At 33.0% G+C, this 22,276-nt stretch overlaps 1 protein-coding gene and 2 long non-coding RNA genes across 5 annotated transcripts; 2 read left to right on the top strand and 1 right to left on the bottom strand.

Annotated features, from left to right (window-relative positions):
• Positions 1-1,158: 1,158 nt before the first annotated feature.
• LOC112770038 (uncharacterized) lies at positions 1,159-2,040 on the bottom strand. Its single transcript, XR_003186572.2, has 3 exons — positions 1,752-2,040; positions 1,361-1,641; positions 1,159-1,267 (listed from the first exon to the last, which is right to left on the bottom strand). It is a non-coding gene; the product is annotated as an uncharacterized lncRNA (long non-coding RNA).
• A 3,900-nt stretch (positions 2,041-5,940) lies between these two features.
• LOC112790030 (NAC domain-containing protein 72) lies at positions 5,941-7,825 on the top strand. Of its 2 annotated transcripts, XM_025832243.3 has the most exons (3): positions 5,941-6,440; positions 6,522-6,793; positions 6,890-7,825. In XM_025832243.3, exons 1-3 carry the CDS (start codon positions 6,260-6,262, stop codon positions 7,442-7,444), a joined length of 1,008 nt encoding a protein of 335 aa, XP_025688028.1. In that variant the 5' UTR covers positions 5,941-6,259; the 3' UTR covers positions 7,445-7,825. The 2 variants fall into 2 exon arrangements, with proteins under 2 accessions (XP_025688028.1, XP_025688026.1); XM_025832241.3 differs by having other exon boundaries at positions 6,171-6,793.
• A 10,137-nt stretch (positions 7,826-17,962) lies between these two features.
• Positions 17,963-22,052, top strand: LOC112790029 (uncharacterized). 2 transcript variants are annotated; one of them, XR_011879665.1, is made up of 6 exons: positions 17,963-18,099; positions 18,185-18,339; positions 19,210-20,889; positions 20,992-21,069; positions 21,154-21,204; positions 21,592-22,052. It is a non-coding gene; the product is annotated as an uncharacterized lncRNA (long non-coding RNA). The 2 variants fall into 2 exon arrangements; XR_011879666.1 differs by having other exon boundaries at positions 17,965-18,099; positions 18,215-18,339.
• The last annotated feature ends 224 nt before the right edge of the window (positions 22,053-22,276 follow it).

The raw sequence follows: 22,276 nt of genomic DNA, 5'->3' as shown, positions 1-22,276 counted from the left end.
AATGCACAAATTATAGCTTAGGTCTAAGTTTGGATTGAAATTAAGGAAAAAAAATAGTGAGAAAATTAGTTACCTGCTACTGCCACTGTATTACTTTTGCCAAAAAGTATAAAGCAAATATACTCAAATAGCAACTGATAAATTAATAACGCTACAAGAAAAATGTTGAGTACCGTCAAATTTATTAAAATCTGATAATAAGTTAATTATCGATAGATTTATTGTCAAATTCTGCAACAGATTATTTATCTAAAAAACCATTTGGTTACTGGCAAAATTTGCCAACGGTAATGTTGACGCCACAATATCTTGTTTTCCGCACTATTACCGTCGAATTATTCTCTTGATAAATCCGATGGTAATCTCGATTTTTTTTAAATTATTGTGACGCAATGTTTTTATTTTAATTTATTTTTTACACGATCAGTGGTCAATTTATAAATAATAGAAAATAATTATATAATATTAAATATTAAATAAATTAAAATTCAAATAAATATAATGAAATAGTAAAATAAAGCCCTAATCACTAAAGATCTTAGTAGTCGTCGACGTTGTCATTCCCATAGTACTGCTGAGGTGACGGAGAAGATAGTGATGTCTGTGTCCCACTAGTAGGGCTGATGCCAGCGACGCACATCTGAGTCTGGTACACATCCATTCAAGCCTCCATTCACTGAAACCGCTCCAGTTGCTCCCTTCACTCTAGCCTGAGGTCATCCATGTCCGTCACGCGTGTGAAGATCTCCTAATACTTCTTCTGAGTCTCGGTCAGCTCCTGAGCCTGGTTGTGAAAGCTTCGGGTGAGCTCCTCCACCTGCAGCCTCAAATCAATGCCTTCTTCGAGATCGATGGCACGACTGGTGGCAGAGGCGAACGATGGCCTCATTGTGGAGGTGTAGAGGCCACTGGAAAAGAACGACCCTAGCCAGTATACACGATTCTTGTACAACACTGAGGTGGTCTCGCACCAACTACATTGGAATCGACAACTGAAGTAGCAGAGCCATTAATGTCCTCCCCACTTTGTTGAGATTACTGAGTCGTGACCTCTAGTCTTCACGTGTAGGACTCCTATGTAACATATGTTATTATGATTAGGACGATAACTATATAGTTAATCTCTAATTTTATATCATAAGATCATATGTTTACTCACATAATGATCCTGAGACCGCCGATCAGCAAATCTCTCTTTGTTCTCCTTCAAAGTGTGGGTGTACTTGAAAGTCTCCACCAATGTCGCATCGCACTCTAACGACTTCGACTACACATTTTGCATTGAAACTGTTAGGATGCCTACTAATGATATGTCAAAGAATATAACAAAGTTAAAAACAAAATTAGACAAGCTACATACCAGCCTGGCCTTAGTCTTCATGAAGGTCGCTGAGCCATCGTATACTTGGATGACCTGGCCGATGCTTTGTTAGCTCTGTTTGTGAGGCGTTGATGCCTGAACCTTTCATCGGTCTCCCAATGAACGTACAGAGCCTTCTTGATTTCCAGGCAGAGCTAGGTAGAGAGGTGGTCATGCCTCTCACGTACATCTTCCAGCATCTGTTGCTGCCGCCTACCCATTCGATGGTCGTATATCTTCCTGATGAGGGCATTGTGCTCCTTGTCCCATATAAAGAGAAGCTGCACAAAGAACTTTAAAATTAGTTAATCAAAAAATATTGTATCAAATAATATATTTTGCACAAAGATATAAACTAGCTAAGAAGGTTTGACCATATTAAATTAATTACCGCCTACTTCTGAAACCATCGCTCTCTGGTATCTGAGAATCTTTTGTAGCTCGGCCACGGATGGTCGTACATCATCCTGATGACGTTGGTCATCTCCTTGGTACATGTATTGTTGTTTGACGCAAACCTATCAACAATTCATAAAACAAACTAATATGAAAATATAAATTAAAACTTTAGAAGTAAATAACCATAATATATAGAGGTTTTTTTACAAATTTTGGCAAGGTTTCATCTATAACTGGAATGCACCACAAACTCTATCCATCATCAATTAACTTAAACAGCACCAAATATCAACAATCAATGAACAACATGCAATAATCAGACACTTTTTGCAATTCAATAATCAGGATATATCAAACATTTTCAACAATTCAAACCTACAACCCTAAATCCACTAAAACTAGACTCAATTATCAATAATCACTAATCATGATATATCAATTACTTTTAGTAGTTCAAGCCTACAATCCTAAATCCACTAAACTAGAATCAATAATCAGACACTTTCAACATATAAAGTAGTATTTATATCAACAAATCAAAATTTCAGAAAACTCTAACATTAGAAACATTTCCTGAAGAAGAGCACTAGAGGTGAGAAGAAAAAGTGGTGTAGGCGGTGGCAGTAGCAACGGTGTAGACGGCGGTAGAAGCAACAATGTTGGTGTGCGGCAGAAGCAGTGACGTTGGCTGGAGCAGCTCCTTCAGCGTTCAATAGCTACAACAGTGACGGCGAACGAGGAGTGACTTCCAGAAAGGAGGGGGCCGCCGGAGAGATGAGAAGGGTAGAGAGAGTGTGAGAGGCAAGAGAGTTAGAGAGAGAAAGAGAGACGGATTCAAATGAGTTTGCACTTCAATTTTGGGTCATAGTTACTGTCAAATTTATTGTCGAAAAAATTCGACGGTAAACCATTGCGGGTCACCAAAACACATCGTTTCACTAGGTGAATTTACCGTCGGAATATCCAACTGTAAAGGATGCGCTAATTTTTTTTCTCTCCAATTATTACTAGCAAAATTACTATCAAAAACATAAATTCGCTGGTAACTATTTAACTTTACGAATTCGACGTCTTTGCTGCCGTAAATTCACCACTATTCTGCAATACTAAATTCGACAATAAATCTGACAATATTCAATTTTTTTTGTAGTGGAAGGTTAATTTGTTAATAAACTGTAATTAATATACACATTTTATATGATACCATTTTTTTTTTTAAAGAAAGAAGCTTAACACACTAAGTGAAGCGTACAAGAAACATAACATGAATAAGTAACACCTATGTCATTTCCGTCACCATAGCCATTAACAACAAGCTAAGGGTCACTTTTGCACCTGTCCTTAAAGCAACAAAACAATCTAACAACACAATCCACCACATATGGTTTTTTGTTCTGAAAAAAGAATTCGTTCCTACACAGTCAGATATTCGATATTACTAAGAAAAAGTTCACTAATCAAAATTTTTGCACTTCTTTCTTGAAAGACATCGTCCTTCAACTTTCAAAGTGTTCTTTTATGGTCCCTAAAATACTTCATACACGACTCACATAAATAATCCAAATGCATCATACCTGCCAAACATACTCACATGTAACATATACCATATACATACCGTTTTGTATAGAAGAATAGCTGCTACAAACAGCAATGGAATGCAACAACCAACAATAGCGGCACAACCACATTCAGCAGCAGCGGCACGGATGCGATGAAGGATCGGATAAATCACAAGAAAGAACGGCAATCAAGGAAAGAATAGCAATCAAGGAAGAAGGAGCAATTAGCTTTACTCATGAAAGTGGGAGGCAATAAGAAATGCGGATAGAAGATTATGCGCCTAAATTTTTTTGGAAAAATTGATTTTAATTAGGAATTTTTGAAACTCTTATTATTTAAAATAAAAGCTGCGGTCAATAAATCTTTCTAAAAAGGTAAAAATATCTTTATTTTAAAATTTATTTGTAGGAATTTTTTAAAATTTTTATTAAACAAACTCCTACAAAAAAGTTAAAATAAATATTTAATAATATATTGAAACGAAAATGTTCCATTAATGTGCAGATGCTGCGACGAAACTACGTTAGGTGCATGAAATCAATGTCTCTCCACGTAACATGATTATTGTGGCAACTTTTTCAGAACTCTAATCTTCCAAGTTTCTCGCTAAACCATTAAGCTCAAGCCATCTTGCACTCCAATCAAACACGTGGTATATATAAATAACTCTCATCACATCACAACCTCCAAAAATAACTAAAAAAAATACAACACTATCGATTATCCATATCCTACACTGAGCTGCCACTCCTATAATCTTCAACTTTTTCATATTATTTCTCAACCATAAAGAAAAAAAGCTCAACTAAAAACAGAGAAAAATTAAACAAGCCTATTACGTAGTGTATACTTGTCAAAATACTAACACCACATGGCACACAAATACCACACTCCAAACCAATTTACTTAATGACAAATCCCTCCACACGTCCTTTTTTATTGGTGAGCATAATTCTCTATTTTATGCGTTATCTTTTCTTTCACATTTAGATTTTGACCGGCAGATGAGAACTACTTCACATACCAAAAGCCATGCGTGCCTCTGCCATTTTTTATATTATTATCAGTCAACCACAACATACAATTATATGAACAAAATATTTAGATTTTAATTTTTATTATTTTATTTTTTAATATTCCAATATAAGGTACATAAAAAATGTGTTAAATACATACATAATTTTCAGATATTTTTTTATTTAATCACTTAAACTTTTAAAAAAAGATGAGTTACTTTATAGCTAGTATCTTCTTTTTTTTGAACCAATTGCATTTTTGTGATTTTTCTTTTCATTCTTATCTTTAATCTAAAGTTGTCCACGTTCACAAAAATCTAAAACGTCAACAATCAAGGTAGAACAGTTCAGTGAATCACACCACTTCATATTCTTGACCTTGACCAGCCACGTCTCCACCTTTCATTTATCGTGAAAATTACCTGAAAGCTTCAATGGCCACATCCACAATCAATACTTGTAAGCTTTCTCATAGAGGTTGAAGAGTGAAAGAAACGCCTAAGCAGCAAAGCTAAGAAAGAAAGAAAGAAAGTAAAGAGCAAAAACGAAAATAAAAGGAGAAGAAGAAGACAAGGAAGTACATATTTCATGCACCACGTGTCACCCAATGGACCCTTCAAAACCGCACCACTTTTTTTTTTTTTTTCAGTGCCTCTATCTTTTCTATTTCCGTCGTCTCTTTTGTAATGAAAGTTTCAGATCCATCTTTAACCAATCATAAATTACGATAATATATTCCTATTTCAGATGATCAGTTATTTTGCCTAAACAACTTAGATCTAAAAGTGATAAAAAAAAAAAAGTAATTACCTCAGTGGTCTAATACCTTTATTTAAAATACAAAATTTTATTGAAAAACATAAATTTCACCAAGAAAAAATTAATCATTTATCACGATTTCTAACGAGAGTTTTCTTCATTATTTTTTAATTAAAAAATGACAGTTTTAATAGCAATTTAAATATAATGGAAGTTACATAAAAAAAATAACAAATAATTTGCAACAAAAGTATAAATTGATTATATTAACATATTAATCAATTATAATATGAAATGCAGTAAACGAAATTAACTTCAGATTATCAATTAAACTTTATAAAATTCATGTGTATATCGTTTCCGAATTCAAAGTGAAATGAATGCCACAAATATATATTGTGGACTGTCAATTTTGCAGTTGGGCACGTGTCCACCGTCCTCTGAAAAAACACACACGTGAAGAATGACATTGACCGGAATTTTTGAAAAAGAACAAAAGAACACACTCGCAGTAAAGGAAAAAAAGGAAAACAACTTAAGCAAACACATTTTTCTTTCTCACTTCTTCACAGACCACCACGTGTAAGCATTATCTGCATGACTGGCTCAATTTTTTATTATTACTTTATTAGTTTTCTTCTTGTGACGGTTATCTACATTGTACCTACTTCCAAAACATTATATGACTTTTTCACATTAATTTGGTAAATAAATCATACTTATAATTTCTTGTTTATTATAACTCCATTTTATAGTTCATAAAAAATCTAATTTATAGTTTATAGAATACACGCAATCAAAAAATTAGGCATGATTAATAAAGTACTAAAATTTAAAGTGTTTCATATCATATCATACTACAGTGTAAAACTATTCATTGAATCGAATCCGGCGCAGCCTAAGGACCGTACAAGAAGCAGATAAGGTTGTCCGCGTAGTGATCTTGCCAAACTGAAACGTGGCAGCTTCTCAGACGCCGATACTCTAGTGGGTCCCGCCACCCAATTCTTCGACTAAATGATTTCCCTTATTTTGTCTTCATGCTCTCTTCCTTTATAAATAACAGCCATCTCTTCCGTTTCATGAAGAAATAATAGAAAGCCCTTATAAAAATAAAAAACAGAGGAAGGAAAAGAGTTCAAGAAACCAAAAACGTTTTAGCATAATGGGAGTTCCAGAGAAGGATCCTCTTTCTCAATTGAGCTTACCTCCTGGTTTTAGATTTTACCCCACAGATGAGGAGCTTCTTGTTCAGTACCTATGTCGCAAGGTTGCTGGCAACCATTTCTCACTTCCTATCATCGCGGAAATCGATTTGTATAAATTCGACCCTTGGATCCTCCCAGGTATATATTTGATAAGGGATAATGACATTATTTCTGTGATTGAGAGCAAGATGTTTATCTATTTGGGTTCTTTTTGTGCAGGTAAAGCAATATTTGGGGAGAAAGAATGGTACTTTTTCAGCCCCAGGGATAGAAAGTATCCGAACGGTTCGCGACCGAACAGGGTTGCTGGCTCTGGGTACTGGAAAGCCACAGGAACAGATAAAGTAATCACTACCGAAGGCAGAAAAGTTGGAATCAAGAAAGCACTTGTTTTCTACATTGGCAAAGCACCCAAAGGCACCAAAACAAACTGGATCATGCACGAGTACCGTCTCCTCAACGGTTCTCAAAAGAGCCTCGGCAGCACCAAGGTACAACATTATTCCATCAGAAGTATTATATATCATTTAAAAAATATATTTTCAATGAGTATTAACATTTGTTTTATGAATATTGGTGTTTTGCAGCTAGATGATTGGGTTTTGTGTCGGATATACAAGAAGAACTTGAGCTCATCGCAAAATGTCAATATGCCAAGCTTTACGAGCAAAGAATGGAGCAATGGATCGTCTCCTTCTTCATCGTCTCACATCGACGACATGCTCGAATTGCCGGAGATCGACGACCGGTGCTTCGCCTTACCGCGGGTTAACTCGCTGCAGCACGAGGAAAAGCTCACCCTTGGCGCCACAGGCAATAATTTCCCGGACTGGGTCAACTCGGGGGGTCTCGACTCGGTCCCTGAGTTCGGGAGCCAAACTCAGGGGATGACAAGTTACGATGGAAATGACCTATATGTCCCCTCCGCGTCACAGTTCTGCCACGTCAACACAATGGTTGTGCCGGGTAACCCGACGGAGGAGGAAGTCCAGAGCGGCATCAGGACCCAGCGGATTGATGAGAATTTCGGGTTATTTCAACAGAATTCGAATGTATTCACCCACCGGTATTTGTCGAGTTCGGGTGACTCATTCGGATTCGGATACCCGAATCAGCAATTTGGATTCGGATTCAGAGAATGAAAAGATGTCATGCATTGTCATTGTCAAGGCCTTGTGGTTTTAGTGTAGGAAAGGGCAATTGTGTAAATAGCTGTTGGATTCTTTGGCTAACACTATATTATATATGTAGTGGTAATTTGGTTTAATAGATTTTTCAAAAGTGGCAAAGGTGGGAAAAATATGCAGTTTTGATAAATGCTAGGCACATTCGATGGTTCGATGTGAAACTAAGCAGAATAAACATAGTTCAAGTAATTGTGTGAAAGCATTCATAATTCTGAAAGTTTTTTAGGAATGTATATGCATTATTTGGCTGCAATAGCTACCCAGGTTCACTCATCAGCAACCTGAATGAAAATGTACTAAAAAGGCATTAGCAATGTTTGGTTTAAGATATTTAAATTTTCTTCTCTTTTTTCGGATGTTATTTAATATTTATCATTTGTTCGTTAAGCGTAACGTTCATGCCTTCGTGACCACAACCTTATCGACAGCAAACAATGTGATATTTTTCAAGTCCTTCAAATCTAAGTCCATTTGGATTTTTCTTTAAAATTTGCAGATTTTTTTTTTAAATATGATAGATATTTTTTTACGCTTTTTTTGTTTTTTAAAGATTTTAAATCTTAATAGTTTCTGTCTATTGAATATAAACTTGTAGCCAAAACAAAAAATAAACTGTAAAATAAAATAATATATTTATAAAAATATCAATAAATTTGTATAGTCAAATTAAAAAAAAATATATTTCAAACTAAAATAATTCAAATCTTAATATTTTATTTTTCACTTTATCCATCTATGAAATTTATTCTCGCAGCGATGTCTGGTGCCAGCTCCTCACGCTACTGTTGAAATAGATATCTTATAGCACTCTCTATTGCCTGTCGCTTTTCCTTTTCTGTTGTTGCTTCATCCTCCATTGCCTTCCTTTTTAACTTCTCGGCTTTCAGCTTTGGCTATAGTTCAAGCAGCTTCCTCTGGATCTCCTCTACTTGGATTCCGTTGTTTGGCGGATGTGAATTCGAATCGAAGAGTTGACTAGGAGTCGGTCCGAAACGCATGCCACGCACTCTACCCAATTTCTCTTTTCTAAAAACTTGAGCAAACAAATCATTTTGAGACATCACTTTAGAAGACTAATCATGTTGCTCAATCTCGTCAATCCTTTTCTATAGAGATAAATCAACAAATAGAATTAATAATTATTGATTGGTCTATCTCATGTCAAGAACATGACAAACATGATAATTAACGGCATGACTTTCAGCTCAGTAAAATTACATTCAAGCAATACAACTCTATAAGAGTATATTATAATTGCATGTATATTTTTGAATAAAATGGATTTATCTGTCATCTATAAATTTAGAAATCTCTTTCTTTCTATACGTGCTATTTAAATACTTTATCACTTCCAAAAAACATAAATCAGCAGATATATGAATAGGCGCGCTAGAGCATACCAATACAGTAATACACTTTCAACTCAAAAAGTAGTACATACACTAATTCCTTTTGTTTCATCATTGATATATGAGCCATCTTTTCTTTTGTGCACTTTGGTCTATAACTCTTCTTTACTAACTTTTCTCCTTTATTGTTCCAACTGTAACAACATAGTTTATGCCATTACCGTATTCCATACCTTTAAGAAAAAATGTAGGTGTAGAGATAGTTCAAAGAGTGAATTCAAACGTAACTTACCTCTTCTTCCCTCTACCTTGCCAAACTTTTCGAACCGCCAGTGTGGGTATATTTTTGTTTCGATCGATTCATCGCATTTTTTCTGTACTTCTCTTGTTAGTCTATCAGAGTTAAAAGGCGATTAAAAACTGGTTTAAAAAGATTCAATGTATGATAAATAGAATTTTTGTGCTACAAATGATATACTACATTTTACCCATGTCTCAGGTTTATTGCGATATCCAAGGAACCATCTTCAATGCTCTCTATTAATTTCTGGTGGGTGGTTCTCAATATTTTATTCTGCATTAATGTTGAGTTACAATAAGCATCATACAACCTTAGTCTTATATCCTTCCAGAACTTTTTCATACTTTTCAAAATATTTTTCTTGATAGTTCCTTCATTATCCTCATCAAAGTGAAAAATTTGATGTAAAGATAAGTTCAATTTGTTAATAATTCTCAAACAAAGTAGATTTAATTCAACAATGCTATAAATTTTTATCTTTACATATTCGTTATAAACCTTGTCTTTAGTGGTAATCTTATGCCAATTTTTCTCACAATCCATTTTCGTCTCCCATTGGTTGCAATTTGCTGTTGAATTTGAGTATGATCCTTTTATCGTTAGGACATTCCATAACTTCCCTTACACTTAATTTTTCCTGCTTAATTATGCCATTGAAATCTATAAAAAATAAAATAACCTTCTACATGTATTCATTGTGGATAACATGCAAGAAAATTAATATATAACATAGAGTCTTAATCATGTTGAACAACAGAAATTTGAATATATATGTTATCAATAATCTTAACATTCTAAAATTTCGTAGTCTTGCGTTTTTTGCGACTTTGAGATCCAGAAGCAACAAAGAGGTCGTCAACGTGTTGATCAAGAGAATCTACCTCATTTGCATTAGCGATCAATTTGTGCTCGTCTGTGGATCAGGCCTTGGTTCACTATGCGGTAGACGGAATGCGTGTGAAGTTGTGGGGACACTATCACCACTGACCAAGGAAATTTGGGAGTCATCGTGGTGGAAAGACGAAGCCGCAGGCGTTCCCGTTGGAAGTTGCTGACACGCTGGTCCAAAATTTGATTTTTTTGTGTAACGACCTTTCTTAGCCATCTTAAATTCCTGATACCAATATGCAAACAAAAAAACATCACATTCTCTCTAAAAATGTAGGTAGGTTATTTTTATACAAATTAACCAGAAACATACAATTTTACAATGCAACAACTTAACCAGAACAATACATAAAAATAGTTAGAAACAATTGCTTCTTATTACAATGTAAAGGTAACTTTGATTTGAACTAAGAAGGTCATCTAAAAATAGAGGATCTAGAGGTCAAATAGAGAGCTTTCGAATCACATTTCACACATAAATATTATACATAATTTACATATCACACAACATGAAAGTAAAGGTAGAAGTAACAGGGTGAACATAATTACGCGATTATACAAATTATACAATATAGTGAACAATGCGCCATAGAGACGAGTGCTTATCGAAGAAAAGAAGATAGACTAGCAACAGCTCCGGACTGACGACGACGATAAATCCGTGCTTGACGACGAGATTAGAGACAGCAAGGCGTCAAGCAGCTCCTAAAGGATCAAGACGGTGACGCGAGGAGATAAGCAGCTTTTCAACGGCGAGAACTGGAAAAAGCGAAAATTGTGAGAGGTCAGACCTTCCTTAGACAAAGACTTTAATAGCTAGAAAAAGGAAATTTAAACACCACTTATATATTTTCACTTTTTACAATAACAATGTGTTAGTGTTTATTATTGGTGATAGAGTTTTAATAATAATAATAATAATAATAATAATAATAATAATAATAATAATGGACACCGGCACATGGCATCAATAATCAATACGGGTTAATAATAATAATAACCTTTGGCTCTTGTTGTATTTTTATACTTAATAATAATAATAATAATAATAATTGTTATTAAAATTATGATAAGAGATATTTTGTGTGATAAAATTTTTACATCAGAATAATGTATATCTTTTTTAAAAGATATTTTTAATTAAAAAAAGATATTTTGCACGTATTAAATATATAAAAAAATATTTTAATTTTATTGTATTTAAATATAATTAATGCTTAAAAAAAATTTATATCAGATATCCAAACATAAAATTATTAGATTTTTTAACTTAATAGCACACCCAATCAAGCACCAATAATAACAGGATAATAATCATAAAAATAAGTAAACTTTTTGGGGGCAAATTATTTTAATAAGATTCAGCTTCAAGTAGTATATTGGTCCGTGGACCTTTTGCATCGTTGAGTCAACGAATAGAATGTTGAGTTAACTTTGACTTGTCATGCTAGACACACGATTAAATAGCGTCTTTTTATTTTAGCTCTTAAATAAGGCAAAAACGAGGTCGTTTTGGAGAATGAAAGAAGATATAATAATTTGCACATCATATAAATTCTTCTTCTTTTTATTCGTGCCTTATTTAAATAATGTCAAAACGAAATAACGCTATTTAACCATGTGTCCAACGTGGCATGTCATAATTAATTCGACACTTAGTTTGCTAATCAGTACTAAAAAAGTCCAAAAATCAATATCTATAACTAAATCTCAAAAACAAATCTAAATAATTTTAAATTTAAGAAATTAAAATAATAAAAACTATGAATATGAGAAACTACTTTAAAAATTTAGTCCTTAAAATTCATGCCAATTGACCTATAAAACTGAGTCAAACTTCACCTCTTCATTTTATGAATAGGACTCTGCTATTGAAGCCTAAAACCTAGTGACTAGTACTAAGATTTAGTTTAATAAAATTTTTATTTTTTTAAAGTAGTTTATGAACTAATTTTTAAAAGTTAATTTTTTAAAAGTTGTAACATTTATATTTAATAAATTAAATTAAGAATAGTTTTTAATAAACATAAATAACAAGTGTGTTTGATAAAATAATTTTTAAAATTTAATAATATTATAATAGACAAGAGGTGCTTTTAAAATGGGTTTTAAATTTAAAAAAACTATAGTTTTTAAAATTTAGATATGAATTAATATATGAAATTATATTAGATTTTTTTATTTTGATAAGTCAATTTTAAAAATTTTTCTCTTAAATACTTTTAAAAATATCTCTAACTTTTAAAAACTATAAGTACAAGTGCATAAATTTTTTGATTTATTAAATAAAAAATAAATTATTTATACTTTTAAAAAACACAAATACTATTTTAAAAAATTTTACCAAACTAAAACAAAGTAATAACCTTTTGTATACTTATCTGGTGCCAGTTATTCCGCTTTAAACTTTTCTTCTTTTTTTTTCCTTTCTTCTTTTTGGCCTAATATCACGCATCTGCGTTATTCTTTCTATTTTAAAATAAATATTTCTAATACACTTAAAAGGGTGATACTTATTCTAAAATACAGAAAATATTATTTCTTATGTAATAAAGGCTTACTAAATTTTTATTTAATTTGATCCGAATAAATTTAATTTAATATAAAATAAACTTACCTTAAATTTTGAATAATTATGTGTATAACAAAACTTGTGTAATACAAAACTTTTTAATTTAAATTAACTTTTTTTTTCTTTCTTTTCTTTTATTATTATTATTATTATTATTATTATTATTATTATTATTATTATTATTATTATTATTATTATTAGGTTTTTGTTTGAATTTATATTGTATTTGAATTAATATTAATTTTTTTTACTAAAAATATTGGCTCTTAATATTCTATTATTATTTGGATTTTATTAACATGTAACCTTTGTTAAAAATATAAAGTATTAATTTTTATTTAAAAAATTGAAAACTTTCAATAATTATAAATGTATAAAAATTTGCTTTATATATAATATCGTTCATTTTTATTTTTTTATAATTTTAACAAATATTCTTGTTAACAAAAAACAATTTTCTCTTTCTCCTTCTCCTATATTATTATTATTATTATTATTATGCTGGAAAGCACATACGACTGAGTGAGATATATATCATACAAATATGCGGCTTTACAGATTCTTTGATTCGTTCCTTGAGCATGTGTGCAAATTAAACATGACTGCTCTCTTGTCCCTTTTCCTTTCCATCCTTTCTATTTGGATATTTTTCTTTGACCAAAGACCCAGCGTTGCTATTTTATGGCATGGATTTCTTCTTCTTTTGGGGATGATTTTTTTGGCTTCTCCCAATTTAAACAAGTTTCAAACGTGCAAGCTATATGCGTTTGATGCATGAAATTCGTGCAAACCAAATGTGCATGCATATACAAGGTAGTAGTCTTGTACAACGAACCTTTTCGAAGAATTATTTATTATTTATTTTATTTTTAGTTGTGAATTCTAGATCAGTTTATAATAATTCAATTTTGATTAGAATGTGTCATTAGACATTTACAGGATTTTTCAAATAAACAAAATAAATTTAATATTTATACACAAATATATGAATTAAATCTTAAAGTAGTCTTAAACTTGCAATCGAATTTCGAACTCATCCTTAAATTTAAAATTGCCTCAAATTTGTTCCTGAACATAATAACGGTAGTCTTTGAAATATTTTTCAGCGATGAATTGATGACGTAGTTGGATGGAGACCATATTGAACTCATAAAATGTTGTCGTTTTCTTTATGCCCCAAATACAACTGAAACGATGTCGTATTGAGTATTGACAGGAGTTTGATGTGTTGGTGTTACTGTATCTTTTTCTCTCACCTAATTCTTGCAGGTACCTCGCAGCTACCGGTGCTGCCATTGTAGTAGCAGCAACAATTTCTCAACATAAAATTCCTGAATAGACACTACAACTCTCTTACAGTCAGAACGCCATTCCCTGCCTTTCTTCACCCTCTCTGCCTTTGATCTTTCACTACATACGTTGCCACCTCGTCACCCTCAAAATCGACTCTCTCTCTTCAATGAGAGAGCTCCGATTCTTGCCGCCATACATACTCCCGTCCCCGCCGCCTCAAATCCTCTCCCACCAGCTGCCGATGCCGTGTTGCTGACCTCCTCTCCGCTGCTAAGTTACCTTCTCTCTCTTTTGATGACCTTGGAAATACCAAGAACCGTGTGATCACCGATTATCTGAAATAATTTATCAACAAAGATCCAAAATTCAACAGTTCGTTTTGCTTTCTTTTGCTTCTGCGCTGATGGCCTACCACAGAGGTGGTGCTGTCGAGGGGAGAGGAGAGCTCGCTATGGTGAAATTCGGGAAGAAGAAGAGGAAGAGAGGGCAGATACTGAAGGTGAAGGTAAATTTGGAAAAATTCTATAGTAGGATGGAGATTATGAACAAGGAGTGGTGATCAATCTGATGGAACTAGTGAAGGTGGAGGATCACACTTTATGGACTTTAAATTTGGATTAGGGTTATAAATCAATAACAGGGAATAAATTGAGTCAAAATCTTATAATTACCACGTAATATAACCGTTGGTTGTCTATTGTGACTTCTTTCCATACATGCCATCACTCCCTTCACAAATATTCGCCAAAAAATATCTTAGGGACGACTGTTGTTAAGTTCAGCGATAAATTTATTGCAATTTTACGTTTAAAGACGAATTGGAGACTCGATTTCAAATTCAAAGACCATTTTAATATTTAACTCTAAATATATTTTTAAATTATTTATATTTTTGTATTCTATTACTTATTTCATTTACATACAATGTGAATTGGACATATACAAATTTGCTTTATGTACAAATAATATACGAGTGATGATTATCAGTGGCTAAGAGAAATGGGGTTGAATCTTAGCTACTCTTTCTGCTGAATATTACTTTTTCTTTCTCGATGAGACTTAGGAAATATTTTCACTTTTGTTTCATAGTCAGTTGAGAGATATTTTCATTTTTGTCTCCTGAGAACCAGAAATAGAAAAGTAGAAGGGAAGAAGAAATAACATCTAGACATATCCTGATTTAGCTACAAGGTGCAATGTAGCCTACATCCTGTCTCCATCAAAACTATAATGGAATTTCACTATCTCTTTTTCAAGATTACAAACACCAATACTTCCTAGGATCTACCCAATCATATCAGGGACAAATCCAAATTCTAACCCCAACCTGAATTTGACTAGACCTCAATATAGCTTTCAACTGCAAAGTGCTAACCCAACTTGTAAGAAAATTTCCACAGGATCATGACACAAAATAGAAAGATGTGCAAAGAACCTCTGAAACATCTGAATGCTTTTTCTCACTGTTTAAACTCACTACCTTTTACCTCTCATTGGCTTTTTCTTACAAGTCTCACTATGTTTGTCTTTTATAATGAGACTTAGACAGATCCAAACAGAGAAAAAGAAAATACAAAATAAACTACATGAAGGAGAAGAACTCTAACAGCTTGGATAGCTATGAGAGTGAACTCTGTACTTTTCACTTACTCTCTTTGCTTTCAACTCTTGGCCATTCACCCTTAATATAGAAGAGTGAAGTTTCCAAGGTTGAAACTTGTTCAACCATCACACCTTCTTTCTTCTCCAACATCAAAGTAGCAGTGGCTTCAACAGAGAGGAGGGAGAGACCCGAGGTTGTTGCATGCATGCTCACCTCTTATCTCTCATCCTTTTTCTTCAATTTTGACCATTGAGCTTGACTTTGGCCCCAAGTTTTGATTCTGACCATTGATGTGCTTTTGACCCAAGATGGCTTCAAGTTCTTCATTGTTGCTTCTTCCATGCTTGAGAACTTGTGGCTTTCTACTTCGTTCCTCAGCGAAGTACAAATAAAGAAATAAACTTTTTGTGTGCTTTGACCGAGAGAGTAGCTATAGTTTGTAGTCTTCTTTTCTTCACTTTGATTTGGCAAAAAAAATTTTGCCTTTCTTCAAAATCTGATATCTAAACCTTTCATTTTCTTCTTTCTTTTTCTGGGATGAACACATGATGTGACCGAAACAAGAAAGAAGAGAGAAGAGAGAAAAGAAAGAAATTTTTGATGGAAACTATTAATGAAATTAAATCAAATTGAATTCCAAGTTCCAATTACCAAATGATGGAGTAACCGAAGCATGCTTTGAGAACCTTAGGTTCCTTTCTTTGATTCATCCATTCTTGATTCCTTGAGCTACTTTACCACTTGGGCTTGATTTCTTTTATTTGACCATTTTTATTTTTTTTCTTCAGCCACTTGTTTTCAATTAACTTGTTTATTGATGGGCTTGTTAAATTGGGCCAATCAAGAAACTCAATTTTCTATCCTGCACACTCAACAAAATTTATTAAACAAATAATTTGTAATAATTTTAATAAATATTTAATTAACATTTTAATAATGTTTGATTATCATTTTAATATTAGTTTTTCAAACTCAACAATGGCTAATAAAATTTTAGGAAAATTATCCCGTATGGCAATCACTTAGTGAAACAGTGTGTTTCGTATACAAATAAGTTACCCATTAACTATTTGTCGTGTAGTGAAGGATTAAATTAAAGGATCAAAATAATCCATGTTTTTATAATAAATTGTCTGAAATGACTAACTCTTGCGATTGGTGATGGCTAAGACCCAAATCTAAAGGTGAACTTGGAGCTCTTGGACCTAAATTGTTACTGCACAAAGTCTAATTTGTCCTTTCTCCTTATAGCTTGATATATAAAAAAATAATTCAAATATTATTTTTACAATTAAAAAATTACATGTTTCGTTCTGTTTTTGCCTTTTTTTTTTTTGCTTTTTTTTACTCATAATATTTTTATATTTGATAAAAAATTATTTGTCAACTTTCACTATGACAAAAAAGAGTTAAAAAATATTATGTATTTATATTTAATAGTAATATGTTATATCAGGTAATATCATGCTGTCTTTAAATATTTATAATATTTTGATAGAATTATTTTAATATAATAATACAAGTGGCTTTTTTTATTTTTACTTTTTAAATACGCAGATGGTTAGTTGATAACTACTCTTCTGTATTTTAGAATAAAAAACTATAATAATGTAAATTATATATATATTACTCTATTTCTTGTTTATTTTCTTAGCCTTTTATATTTGATAAATTGTTAAGTTTTATATTTTCATGAATAAAAGTAATATAAAACAAATTTTTTTCATTCTAAAAGAAATTATTTTATGTATTATTAACTAATATTATTAGATTTAATTCTTTAAAAATATAAAATAATTTTATATAACTAATTTTATATAACAAACTATTAATGAAATTCATTCTAAAAAAATAAGTAAAATAAATTAATTTTTATAACGACCCAATTTAGATTTATCATTTATATAATAATTAAACAAAGCATAGAATTTATGAATTGTGATAAAAAGGAATTACAAAAATAGTCTCCACACTGTGTTGGTTTAGCTTGCCTTTCATAAATCTTTTTATTGTGTGTCCACTCAAACCATTATGACGTCAATCTGCATCGTTTATATATTTTAATTTGGTTAGTTATATGGTACAGATTAATACATACAGATTGAAAAATTTGTTGACAAGTGGCAAGAACCTTGATTGCAGGGAACAGGCTTGGCAGAGCTCTGAAAGCCTATCTCTCTTGAGTGTGGAAGTGCTAACCGGCTAATGAACACAGGCAAGAAGAAGCCAAGTTTATAGAACCCCAATTGGATTTCCAAAACTGGGCTGGGCCAGTGTTTTTTGGTTTTTGTTTTTGGGCATCATTGGTAGCAGCAGGAATGGCATGAGGAGGCTTTGTGAACCGTGTACAGTGTTTGTGGAGAATGAGGTGCGTTTGATTTTTTGTTTCGTTCGGGTCTTGAGTGGGGTTTCAATTAGGTTGGATGGGATTTTGTTTCGGATAATTTTTTTTGGGCTAAGGCCAAGACCAGGAAAAAGTAACAGTTGTAAAAAGAATGTAGCAGGCGCCGTTTTAATAAAAATGAAAACCCTAACCCCAGTTCATCACACGTAGAAGCAGTAACGTCAACCCCTTCTTTGGTATGAAACGGTCCGGCCTTTATGGTAAGTCGTGGCCTTTATCTTCTGGGATTCAGAGTATTTTAATTTGTGCGTTATTTATCTTGTAACATTGTGTGTTTTGGTTTAGGATTTATTGTTTGATTAATTGTGAAATGAGGTTATGAGTGGCGGAGAGATCGGATAAAGAGTAAGAAATCCGGAGCGCTGATGAGGGCGATTGCCGTTTGGACGTGTACTGAGGAGGGATTTCTGAAGTTGGCATACACTAGAACTGGAAAAAAGGTATGTTAAACCAGCGATGTTTCTGCAAATATGTTAATCTTGGTAATGAAGGAGGTGGAAGGTATGTCCAACCTATTTATTTATTTTATTTTATATATCTATTTTTATTATGGGCTGTTGTTCGACTGTATGGGATGACTGTATGTCCAATCTATTTTTATTTTATTGTTTTGCTGGTGCTTTGTTACTTCAATTAGATACGAAGTGAAAACTTATTGTTGATCAGTCCAGGTAATTTGATCAATTTCATACTGTTCTCAGGACTCTGATATTTATAAGTTGGAGAAACAATTCTAATCCTAAATTTATCTAAATAATTTTTTTTAAATACTTAAAAGAAATTTTTGCATGTATGAATTGCCAACGTGAGTCACCGTCAAGCTTGCATGATGTTGTGTTGCTAAATTTGGCCCATTATACCGTTATTGTTTTTTGCTACTGATGGTAGGAAGGGCCGAAGGTGCCATATATGATATTGAAGGTACGATATCGCTGACCCAGTTAAGTTAAGAAAAGTCATTAAAACCGCGAAATTCATGTCATTAAATTTCTCTATGAATAGTAATAAGTCTACATGTACAAAATTCAAGCATGATCAGTATTGGCAAGCCACCGGATTTACATGAGAACAATTGAATGCTAGCAAAGCACACACTGTCATGTTGTCTAATTGAGAATACTACGTATTAGTTTAAAAAAACAAATGGTTTGATGATTGATGATTGTTACTGTAGTTAGTTATTGCTGTCCATGTTCATGGGGTAGTGGATTATTCATAGTCCTTAGTAATTGGATTTTCTATTTCTAATTGCCTTTCCGGTCCCTCCGCATCGTAATACTTTGTCTCTAACCCGATGGAATCACGCGAAGACCAATTTAAGACAGAAGAGCAGCTCCAAATTTGTTGAGGCGGCTCGTGGTTCCCTCCTCCTATCCTTAGTCATGAATTGGTTTGTATTTTAATAATTTCTGTTGCGTACAAAGTTATTGTGGATAAAAATAATTTTTTTCCTTTCGAATTCTAATTATAAGGATTGGCAAAATTAAAAAATTATAAGTTCAAGCTTAAGATGAACAGTGAAAAAGATTGAAGTGTGTAAAAAAAATTTGCATTGTTGCTTAAAATGCCAAGTTTTAACATTAAACAAATGCTAAATTTAAACAATTTGCAGACAAAGGTATCATGAAACCTGAGCATATAATGGTATGATAGAAGATACAACTATGACTCCCATAAAAAAGAATCATCTTCAAGACTCAATTATATTTCAGATAATTCATAAGACGCCACATAATTAGTTGTGTAGTTATGTTTAATATAAGTCATAGTGATATCTCCTAAATATTGATTATGATGCTGCTTTTAAATTTGTGTTCCAAGAGAAAAGAAAGACAATTTTTATGTTTTTCTTTCATTAGTATATACTCATATAGCATCCTATTTACATGTTCTAACTACAACAATACACACAAAAATCCACTCTCCTAATCACATGACTACACATGTCAATTTACACAACGCATCATGTCATGTAAATAGTTTGTTGACAAAAAAAAAAGCAAAATAATCACTCAGAACTTGTTTAAATTGCATTAATTCCAGTTCAAATTATTTCATCAATAAAAAGTCGTTAGAATAGAGAATACTGTTGTATGGTTAAGTTTTCTGTGCCTGTTGTTAGTAATAATTTGAGTACGTGCTGCGGTAAAGTCGGATAGTTTTAAAGGATTGTTGGAGAGGGTTGTCGGATCCGTTATCGGTGAAGGTAGCAGCTGGGGAAGGAATAAAAGTAAAATGGAATAAGAAAGAGGATGTTAGTATTTGGTTTAATGAATGTTGGTAGGGTACTGTAAAGTTATTGGGTTTAGGGCGTCAGTATTTTATGATTTTGAATTGTTTTGGTGGATCTAAATTTAAGTTCTTGGTGATCCATTCGAGTGACTCGGAGATTGATAATTTGAGTTTGATTTGTTTCCATGATGATCACCACCTTGTGGGAAATAATTTTCCGAGTCATATGGGGGTGAGCATTATGGAAACTTCTCAAACTTGAGTGATCAATCTCCAAAGCATTCGAACAGATCACCACGAGATTAAATTTAGATTCACCATAATACTTAAAATTACAAAATATTGATGCTTTAACCTGTATAGCTCTACAATTCCTTGCCAAGCTACATTCAGCCAAATACTATCATCTTCTTTCTTGATCCATTTTGCTTTTATTCCATCCGCGGCTGAAAAATCCAACGATATCGGATTTGATAATCCTTTCCTGTAATTCTGTTAAAAAAACGACGGGAAATATTGTAGTCGGCAGCACGTCTTAAATAAGATATTAACAGTCGACAAAGAAGATGTAAATATTAACTGGAGTGATGATGATGTGTGTTTCTTCTTTGTTGAGGGAACATTATATTGCATTTTACTCGAGAAAAAGTGTTACATAGAATTTTTGACGGAAATATCTAATACGATTGTCGTTAATTTCTCACCCCGATTGTTGACGAGGACATGGAGGAGCATGGGGGCAACAATTTATAGGCAAGGTGATTTTTGTAGTAAATCTTGTTGTCTTCAACTAGAGCAATACGCCAGGCCTTTGTTCTCAGGACAGTTACCCCCTCAGTTTGTAATTTTTTGTGGTGCAGCTTGTTTCGAATTTACATCCTCACACGTTCTTCAGCAGCTCGTCGTTGTTGTCGTTGTGGTGGAATGAGAAATGTTAGGTAAGTCCGATTGTCGATTATTACAACGTGATAAACACATAAAAGTGAGTACACCATAATTATCCCTGACAGTGAAATTTTCAGGACTCAATGAGATCTGGAGAATCAAGGAAGTCAGAAACAGGATTACTTGCTGTAAGTTTTGATTGGTTGTGTTTGCATCGCCCGTAGGGAAAATGTAAAGTACTACTTGTAAGATCACTTGTATTTTTCGTTGTCCTTCTTTAAATAATTCTGAGCATCACTGGCAGTATACATGTGGTTGGCTTTTCGGTTTCATGGGCTTTTGAAATTGCATTTATCCAGTTCAATCTCTCTAATGTAAAGTAACTGAAGCAATTTTACAGTTATGAGTATTAAGTTCGAGTGTGTAAGTTTTTTAATTTTAAGCTTGCTGATTTTCTGGTTGCCCTCTGTTCCTTTTGTGTTACTTAGCTATTGTGAGTTTCTGTTGTAATTTTCGGTTGGCTATCTGGACATTATATTCCAATTAGGTAATTTGATTTCCTTTTTCTTATACAGGGATCCTCCCACCCCTCGAACGACAAGCGTGATATGCCGGTTACCTGGGAGGGTCGACAACTTACTTTCTAACCACTAAATTCAGAATAGCAAACCCATTGTGGGACATACGTGGGCTTTTTAAATTGAATTCTTGTCACTTTTGAATAAGGCCCATTTGGTGTAGGAAAAAATGTTTACATGTTAATACCAAAAGTTGAGTGTTTCACATCACACAATTTGTCAACAGCCTTATTTAATTTTTTCGTTGGGTGTCATGCCAGTTTGTTGTTAGGATCGTTCAACTGTTACAACCAAGATGGTGTCAAGAACATGGGCTTGCACTTCATTGTACATGTAAAGGCCAAAGATCATGACTAAGTAAATGTTTTGGTGTTTTTGACAAATTTTCAAGTTTGTGGTCATCCCACGAGACTCTTATGTAATCTTAATTAATTAATATGCTTATACTTTCATATTCACCACTGGCATTGAACGCTATGCTTTTCTTTTAAATTCATGTATTCTGTCCAATCCATTCAATCTCTGCACCGGAGATTATGTTACATTCAACCCGGTACTGTCTAATGCAGTTGGGTGAGGGGTTACAACACTATAGTGGGACGTATGCAACACTACTTTTAGAGACTTAGTATACGATATCGAAACATATATGAACCACTTAACCGTCATTCATTATATCAGG

Source organism: Arachis hypogaea, chromosome 3, assembly GCF_003086295.3.
Source record: "Arachis hypogaea cultivar Tifrunner chromosome 3, arahy.Tifrunner.gnm2.J5K5, whole genome shotgun sequence".
Classification (NCBI taxonomy): Eukaryota; Viridiplantae; Streptophyta; class Magnoliopsida; order Fabales; family Fabaceae; genus Arachis; species Arachis hypogaea.
Note: the sequence above shows the minus strand (reverse complement) of the source record. Positions and strands in the feature narration are given on the sequence as shown.

Bases quoted from the DNA above. Each gene is read 5' to 3' on its own strand.
- LOC112790030 (XM_025832241.3), top strand. From the start codon at position 6,260: ATGGGAGTTCCAGAGAAGGATCCTCTTTCTCAATTGAGCTTACCTCCT. The intron at 6,794-6,889 runs GTACAACATTAT...GGTGTTTTGCAG, and splicing joins AGAGCCTCGGCAGCACCAAG to CTAGATGATTGGGTTTTGTG.